Source organism: Salmo salar, chromosome 28, assembly GCF_965601325.2.
Source record: "Salmo salar chromosome 28, fSalSal1, whole genome shotgun sequence".
Classification (NCBI taxonomy): Eukaryota; Metazoa; Chordata; class Actinopteri; order Salmoniformes; family Salmonidae; genus Salmo; species Salmo salar.
Genome location: NC_138318.1, coordinates 32,605,278 through 32,614,048, shown reverse-complemented (window position 1 = coordinate 32,614,048; position 8,771 = coordinate 32,605,278). Strand labels below are relative to the sequence as shown.

Genomic DNA, 8,771 nt, shown 5'->3' with positions numbered 1-8,771 from the left:
TAAGCTACTGGTAAAACAATGAAGAAGAACGTAATTGTTGTTTAAATACATAACTAGATGTGATGGATGCTATGGGTCATAAACACGTTGAAATTGCGTTTGCTGCATATTTGGAAATCAATAATAATAGACAGCAGTCTTATCAGTTCAACTGTGTCCCTGTCTTCCCGAGTGGGAAGGGTTAAAAGTTTTCCTTGCTCGTTTACTAGGTGAGGGGGAGAGGAGAGTCGTGTCTCACAGCCACTCCCCTCTTTAGCTATTGATATCCCCCCGCATGATTCTCCAAGACGTTGTAGACCAGATCATGGAATAGAGTCACAGCTTTCTAGACATGACTGCGCTCGTTTAGAACATCCGCTGCCTTGCACGGCACATGGACACGGTATAGAGAGATTAGAAGTGAGTGAAATAAACGGTGCTTGGCTATATAATATATCTAATTCGGGTGAAAGGTAAACAGGGGAGTCGTATATTGTATTTGTATTTGGAGAAGAAAAAAAAACTAACTAATAATGGTCAAAAAACGAACGGATGACATGACAGACAACTCCAAGAACGAGATGAGAGTGAACAGGCTGACCGTAGCATTCTGTTACTCCAAGGACGCATTCGAGGACGTCAGAGAATGAAAAGAGCTCCAGAATACAGTAAGTTTAAAATTATTTATTTGACTTTAATGGTGACATTCACAGTTATTACTTGCATTGAATATCATATCCCTGAAACTACAATATGTGCATGGGTTATGTGTAAAATATGGAAACAGTCGGCATCTAAATGTTGATAAAGAGATTCATTTTTATCGACTCCCCCCAAAAAAATCTCCATAAAGCGCGTGCTCGAGCAAGAGCCTAGACTTCGATATTTTGCACCGCATCCCAGTGGACATCGACAGAGAAGTAAAGTGTTGATAACATATGATACATCATAGCTGTTTCAATGGTTTTTAACATCTTCTATTTCATCATTAGAGCAGACTGTTTATGAAATTGGCCGGCTCTGGTTTTACGGAGGTCTCCTAACGTTGCCCGTCGTTCTAATTTGACAGTTATGTTGCACGTTGTAAAGGCCTCAAGTTCAACTGCCAACGATGCATCCGGTGGAAATATTACTGACAGGGCTATGCATAGGCACAGAGACAGGCCAGGACCTGGCCATTCTGCCTCCCTAGGCGAGACCAACAAAAATTCCCGCCCTCCTATACCTAGAATAGTCCCAGTAACCAAAATGACATTGAAAAAACATCTAAAATACATATTTTTTTCCAGACATTGAAGTTAGGTTCATTTTAAGATCGGAATGAAAGGTGAAAATACGTATTTTCCGGATGTTTAAAATACATTCCGTTATAAGGTTCATTTTCGGTTCTGAATGAAAGTTGAAAATACATCTTGAGTAGAGGTCATTAGAGTAAAGTAGTGTACAATACAGTATATTATACTCTAATACTCTACTGTGCTTTACTATTGTACTGTACTGAACTATACTTAACTTCTCTTTACTGTACTGTTTAAGTTACATTTATATGCACCAAAGAAAACAAGTGATAAAAAAAAAATAATACATATCATATTTTTTGCTATAGTATAGAGTTAGGAAGCAAGCCTGATGAACCAAAAAATCTTTCTGATGATATCAACTGATTTCATAATTTTGCTGCAGACAAATTGATTCGGATCTTTCCAGGATAACTGTTCATCAATTAGAACTCAGAGGAATCTAGTGGATGTGACTTGTTCCATTTCATTCCCACCAATTGAGATTCTGGCTCTTTTTTTCAACAATATTTCTTATTATTACTAGTGAATATAATGACGTTCACCCTCTGGAGAGCCCTACGGTTGTGGGCGGTGCATTTACCGTATCAGTCGGTGATACAGCCCAATAGGATGCTCTCAATTGTGCATCTGTAAAATTTTGCGAGGGTTTTAGGTGACAAGCCAAATTTCTTCAGCTTCCTGAGGTTGAAGAGGCGCTGTCGCTGTTGCGCCTTCTTCACCACACTGTCTGTGTGGGTGGACCATTTCAGTTTGTCCGTGATCTGTACGCCGAGGAACTTAAAACATTCCACCTCCTCCACTACTGTCCCGTTGATGTGGATAGGGGGTAGCACCCTCTGCTGTTTCCTGAAGTCCACAATCATCTCCTTTGTTTTGTTGACGTTGAGTGAGAGGTTGTTTTCCTGATACCACACTCCGAATGCCCTCACTTCCTCCCTAGAGACTGTCTCGTCGTTGTTGGTAATCAAGCCTACTACTGTTGTGTCATCTGCAAACTTGATGTAACGCGGGTCATATAAAGGGGACCAAGGCGCAGCGTGTAGAGTGCTCATATTTACTTTTAATGAATATACTTAAACAAAACAATAAAACGACCGACAACAGTTCCGTCAGGTGACATACACTAAACAGAAAACAACTACCCACGAAGAAAAACCCCTACTTAAATATGATCTCCAATCAGAGGCAACGAGGATCAGCTGCCTCCAATTGGAGATCAACCCAAACAACCCCAACATAGAAATAGAAAAACTAGAACTTAAACATAGAAATAGAAAATATAGAAGAACCCAAAACACCCCCTGTCACACCCTGACCTACTATACTATAGAAAATTACATCTTACTAGGGTCAGGACGTGACACTTGATGATTGAGTTGGAGGTGTGAATGGCCACGCAGTCATGGGTGAACAGGTAGTACAGGAGGGGGCTGAGGATCAGCGAAGTGGAGATATTGTTTCCTAATTTCACCACCTGAGGGTGGCCCGTCAGGAAATCCAGGACCCAATTGCACAGAGTCGGGTTGAGACCCAGGGCCTCAAGCTTAATGATGAGCTTGGAGGGTACTATGGTGTTGAATGCTGAGCTGTAGTCAACGAACAGCATTCTTACATAGGTATTCCTCTTGTCCAGAAGGGATAGGGCAGTGTGATGGCGATTGCATCATCTGTGGACCTGTTGGGGCGGTACGCAAATTGTAGTGGGTCTAGGTTGTCAGGTAAGGTAGAGGTGATATGATCCTTGACTAGTCTCTCAAAGCACTTCATGATGACAGAAGCAAGTGCTACGGCATCTGTGCCTCGACACAATCCTGTCTCGGAGCTCTACGGACAATTCCTTCCACCTCATGGCTTGGTTTTTGCTCTGACATGCACTGTCAACTGTTGGACGTTATATAGACAGGTGTGTGCCTTTCCAAATTATGTCCAATCAATTGAATTCCAATCAAGTTATAGAAACATCTCAAGGATGATCAATGGAAACAGGATGCATCTGAGCTTAATTTCGAGTCTCATAGCAAAGGGTCTGAATACTTAAGGTATTAATAAGGTATTATTATTATTTGTTATTTTTTGCAAAAATGTATAAAACCTGTATGGGGTATCGTGTGTAGATTAATGAGGAGAATATATTTTTGTAATCCATTTTAGAATAAGTCTGTAACATAACAAAATGTGGAAAAAGGGAAGGGTTTTGAATACTTTCCGAACCTCCTTATGAGGTTTTATGTATTGTTGGAGGCGCGTCTTGGTCAGTTTAGCTTGGAAAATGCCGCCCTTGTCAATCTGCCACTATAGGCGGCCTCCTAATCCTGCCTAATGGGCGGGCTGGCCCTGCACAGAGATCTCAATTCATTTCAATGTGCACAGGCTTCAATTCAGTAAATTGTGCTCTGTTCAGATCCTTTATAGTTGTGCTATTTCAGTGTAATCTGGGTTCTCTGTTTTGTTTTCAATATGACTAAAATGTATTTTTCTCTGTCTGTAGGCTACACAGATTGACAGGTTGACCACTGAATGTCAAGATGGCCCACCTTTTCCTAGCCAGCAAAATCTCTATTCCAGATGACTCTATCAATAAAAGTGCACCGAAAGTCCCCAAAAGCGCCATGAAAATGCCCACATCTACCTCTGAGAAAGTCATTACAGAGAAATCCAACAACAACAACCACAACCAGAAGGACCGTAGCGTTGTTGTGACGACCGTCCCGTTAATCAACGAGGTGCAGCTGACGGCGGCCACCGGCGGGGCAGAGATGTCGTGCTACCGGTGCACCGTGCCATTTGGCGTGGTGGTCCTTATCGCCGGTATTGTGGTAACGGCCGTGGCATACACGTTCAACTCCCACGGCTCCACCATCTCGGTGCTGGGGCTGGTTCTGCTGTCGGCTGGCCTAGCCCTCCTGGGGTCCAGTGCTGTCTGCTGGAGGGTCCGGCTGGGGAGGAAGAAGGACCGGAGGAGGGAGAGTCAGACGGCCCTCATGGCCAACCATGGACTCTGCGTGGTCTGAGCCCTGAGGGAAGAGAGGGACTGTTAAAGTTTGAAGTTTCAACAATTTGTAGTCAAGGTGCCGCTGTGGCCTGAGGGGAAGACTTGGACAGTGGAACAGTGGGACTGTTAAATGGAACAATTTGAAGTTTGAACAAAAAGGTATCGAATGACAAGAGACTGGAGAGAGTTGAGGGATGTCTGAGCTGGTTGGGTATGAAGGACTCACACATTATCAAAAACAGATGCTTAGCTGAAGGACTAGAATGGGTTAGAAACTCTAGCTGTTTTGTAGATGAGATACTATCTGGAAGGGCTATATGCCTGGAAAGCAGGAGTTGGAACTGAAATTCATTTCCAAAAGTTGACCCATCTTTTTTTCATTCTGTTCCGTTGTTACGACAAGCAAAATAAAGTTCTGAACTGGTTCGAACCCCAAAAAAGTACCTGTTTATATCGTTCCTTTCTTGTTTCTTCAAGTCAACAGTTGTTTACATTTAGCTCATTAAATGACTTTACCAATCAGTGTGGATAGAGCAGGCAAGCTAGTTGACAAACAAGTGGCGCAAGATGCGACTGAAATATTGCGGAGAGAGCGACAGAGGGTTAAGGAAGAGGCTTGAAGTGCTGGGCATCTTGTTAAGACATGCATGATCTGAATTTAGGTCCACAGAGTTATACCTATGAGGAGCGGCTTCTATGGAGGAACATTGAATGTCCTTTGAGCTAGCTAGCTAACAAGTTGGAGCTAGCTAGCTAACAAGCTGGAGCTAGCTAGCTAACAAGCTGGAGCTAGCTATCTAACAAGCTGGAGCTAGCTATCTAACAAGCTGGAGCTAGCTAGCTAACAAGCTTGAGCTAGCTATCTAACAAGCTTGTGTATGCACCAGAATTAAAAAATACGTCTTACCTTTTTATAGTTAATAAATCCAATGTGAAACGTGATAACTAGGCCTTTAGTATTCATAACTAGCATTCAAAAAGTTAATCCATTCTTCTCTAACTGATTAAAAATCTCTCTCCCTATCTTCTGAATTCCGCTTGTAACGTCAGTACAGAAGCCTATGGTAACGTCAGTACAGTAACCTATGGTAACGTCAGTACAGTAGCCTATGGTAACGTCAGTACAGTAGCCTATGGTAACGTCAGTACAGTAGACTATGGTAACGTCAGTACAGTAGTCTATGGTAACGTCAGTACAGTAGCCTATGGTAACGTCAGTACAGTAGACTATGGTAACGTCAGTACAGTAGCCTATGGTAACGTCAGTACAGTAGCCTGTGGTAACGTCAGTACAGTAGCCTATGGTAACGTCAGTACAGTAGACTATGGTAACGTCAGTACAGTAGCCTATGGTAACGTCAGTACAGTATCCTATGGTAACGTCAGTACAGTAGCCTGTGGTAACGTCAGTACAGTAGACTATGGTAACGTCAGTACAGTAGCCTATGGTAACGTCAGTACAGAAGCCTATGCTTCAGAAGGGGGAGGGGCAGATAGCCTAAACATGCACACACACTGGCAAAGATTTTCAGTTTGCAGGCAGACACTGGAATAAGTTTCTGAGTGACGGAGTGAGGGCATTGCATAGGTGCTTTGCTGTGTTTTTTTGAGAGACTATAAAAAATGCTTGGAACATAAAATAACGTTATTAATCGGTTCCCATGCTTTTAAAATAACGGTTCTGTTCCGGAACAGTATGGATCCCTTTCGTTTTCCGGTTCCGTTTCTGTTCCTTGAAAAATTACGTTATTTTCCATTTTTTGGGTTCTGTTCCCTGAACCGGTTCCAACCCCTGCTAGAAAGACTAACTGTTCTGTAGCTAAGATCCTATCTGAAATTCTGGTGGTTTGTTCTCCCTGGACATTTGAAAAGACCAGGATCAAGATCATGGAGGTAAATATGGAGTATCCAAAGATGAGTTATTGGAAAGGAAGGATAAAGTAAGGTGAAGTTGCCCCTAGATTCTGATCTTGAGTCATTTTTGCATTTTCCTCACTAATGGTTAAGGTTAGATTGGGGGAGGAGAAGCTGATCCTAGATCTGTACCTAGGGGAAACTTCATCCTGGAGCATAAAGGATTGTTACACGGTGGACCATGATTCTCCATTCTACTATTCTCATGCACGTCACGTGATGTATCTGTGACTCTATTGCTGCTCTGTTGATGTTTGAAGTGAACATTTAATAGGTACTTAATGTTACGTTTTAGATATGTAGTAGACTGGCTGACTTTTCACGGTCAAAGCTCACTATGGCAATGTAAAGTGAACTTGTAGGAAGAGATTGTCTAATGAAGTCAAAGTATCTCTCTCAAGTTCAATATGCACAGCTTTTTATGCTTCCTTTTAAAACAGTGCTCATAATTTTAAATAACAATACAATATACCTTTGTAACTGCCTAGTATGCATAATATTGATTCATTTAATACATGTTGTGCCAAATGTGCAGTTTTTCATTGTTAGACCAGAGCTGTGGCTAAGCAAGTTGTGGTTTCATTGAAAATTGTTAACAAATATAGCATTGTACTCTGGTTAAGTTGTATTTTCATGCTATTTATGACATATCCATTGACATATATTTGGAATATTTGTGCCAATAAACTTAAGACACAAAATCAATGTGCCAATCATCAATCAATCAATTAACCAATCAAATTATATTTTATTTGGATGTCCCTTTTAACAAAAATGTCAGTATCAAACAGACATTTTACTTTACTTTCTAGGTTTTGTATTTGTAAGTCATGTTTGAGGAGTGGGAAGGGGCTGGACAGTGGGGAAGTGGGAGGGGCTGGACAGTGGGGGAGGGGTCTGGACAGAGGGGAAGTGGGAGGGGCTGACAGTGGGGGAGTGGGAGGGGGCTGGACAGTGGGGGAGTGGGAAGGACTGGACAGTGGGGGAGTGGGAGGGGCTGGACAGAGGGGAAGTGGGAGGGGCTGACAGTGGGGGAGTGGGAAGGACAGGACAGTGGGGGAGTGGGAGGGGCTGGACAGAGGGGAAGAGGGAGGGGCTGGACAGAGGGGAAGTGGGAGGGGGCTGGACAGTGGGGGAGTGGGAAGGACTGGACAGTGGGGGAGTGGGAGGGGCTGGACAGTGGGAAGGACTGGACAGTGGGGGAGTGGGAGGGGCTGGACAGTGGGAAGGGCTGGACAGTGGGGGAGTGGGAGGGGCTGGACAGTGGGGGAGTGGGAGGGGCTGGACAGTGGGAAGGACTGGACAGTGGGGGAGTGGGAGGGGCTGGACAGTGGGAAGGGCTGGACAGTGGGGGAGTGGGAGGGGCTGGACAGTGGGGGAGTGGGAGGGGCTGGACAGTGGGAAGGGCTGGACAGTGGGGGAGTGGGAGGGGCTGGACAGTGGGGGAGTGGGAGGGGCTGGACAGTGGGGGAGTGGGAAGGACTGGACAGTGATGGAGTTGGAGTGGGATGGACATTGGGGAAGTGGGAGAGGCTGGAGGGTAGGGGAGGGGGCTGGACAGAGGGGGGTTGGATTGGCTGGACAGAGGGGAAGTGCGAGGGGCTGGACAGAGGGGAAGAGGGAGGGGCTGGACAGAGGGGAAGTGGGAGGGGTTGGACAGTGGGGAGGGGGAGGGGGCTGGACAGAGGGGGGTTTGGATTGGCTGGACAGAGGGGAAGTGGGAGGGGCTGGACAGTGGGGGAGGGGCTGGACAGTGGGGGAGGGGGAAGGGCTGGAGAGTAGGGGAGGGGGCTAGACAGAGGGGGTGTTGGAGTGGGCAGGACAGAGGGGAAGTGGGAGAGGCTGGAGGGTAGGGGAGGGGGCTGGACAGAGGGGGGTTTGGATTGGCTGGACAGAGGGGAAGTGCGAGGGGCTGGACAGAGGGGAAGAGGGAGGGGCTGGACAGAGGGGAAGTGGGAGGGGTTGGACAGTGGGGAGGGGGAGGGGGCTGGACAGAGGGGGGTTTGGATTGGCTGGACAGAGGGGAAGTGGGAGGGGCTGGACAGAGGGGAAGTGGGAGGGGTTGGACAGTGGGGAGGGGGAGGGGGCTGGATAGTAGGGTAGGGTGCTGGACAGTGGGGGGTTGGAGAGGGCTGGAGAGAGAGGGAGTGGAAGGGGGCTGGACAGTGGGGGAGTTGGAGTGGGCTGGACGTGGGGAGGGGGCTGGACAGTGGGGGTGGAGTGGGTGGGAGCTGGACAGTGGGGTAGTGGAGGGAGCTGGATAGTGGGGAGGGGCTGGACAGTGGGGGGGGGGGGGGCTGGACAGTGGGGTAGTGGAGGGAGCTGGATAGTGGAGAGGGGCTGGACAGTGGAAGGGGGCTGGACAGTGGGGGAGTTGGAGTGGGCTGGACAGTGGGGGAGGGGGCTGGACAGTGGGGGTGGAGTGGGTGGGAGCTGGACAGTGGGGTAGTGGAGGGAGCTGGATAGTGGGGAGGGGCTGGACAGTGGGGGGGGGGGGGCTGGACAGTGGGGTGGTGGAGGGAGCTGGATAGTGGGGAGGGGCTGGACAGTGGGGTGGTGGAGGGAGCTGGATAGTGGGGAGGGGC

General features: G+C 46.8%; 1 protein-coding gene across 1 annotated transcript; it reads left to right on the top strand.

The window, feature by feature from the left end:
- Positions 1 to 309: 309 nt before the first annotated feature.
- Positions 310 to 4,706, top strand: LOC106589862 (transmembrane protein 100). The gene is made up of 2 exons (XM_014180266.3): positions 310 to 647; positions 3,769 to 4,706. Exon 2 carries the CDS (start codon positions 3,806 to 3,808, stop codon positions 4,289 to 4,291), a length of 486 nt encoding a protein of 161 aa, XP_014035741.1. The 5' UTR covers positions 310 to 647; positions 3,769 to 3,805; the 3' UTR covers positions 4,292 to 4,706.
- The last annotated feature ends 4,065 nt before the right edge of the window (positions 4,707 to 8,771 follow it).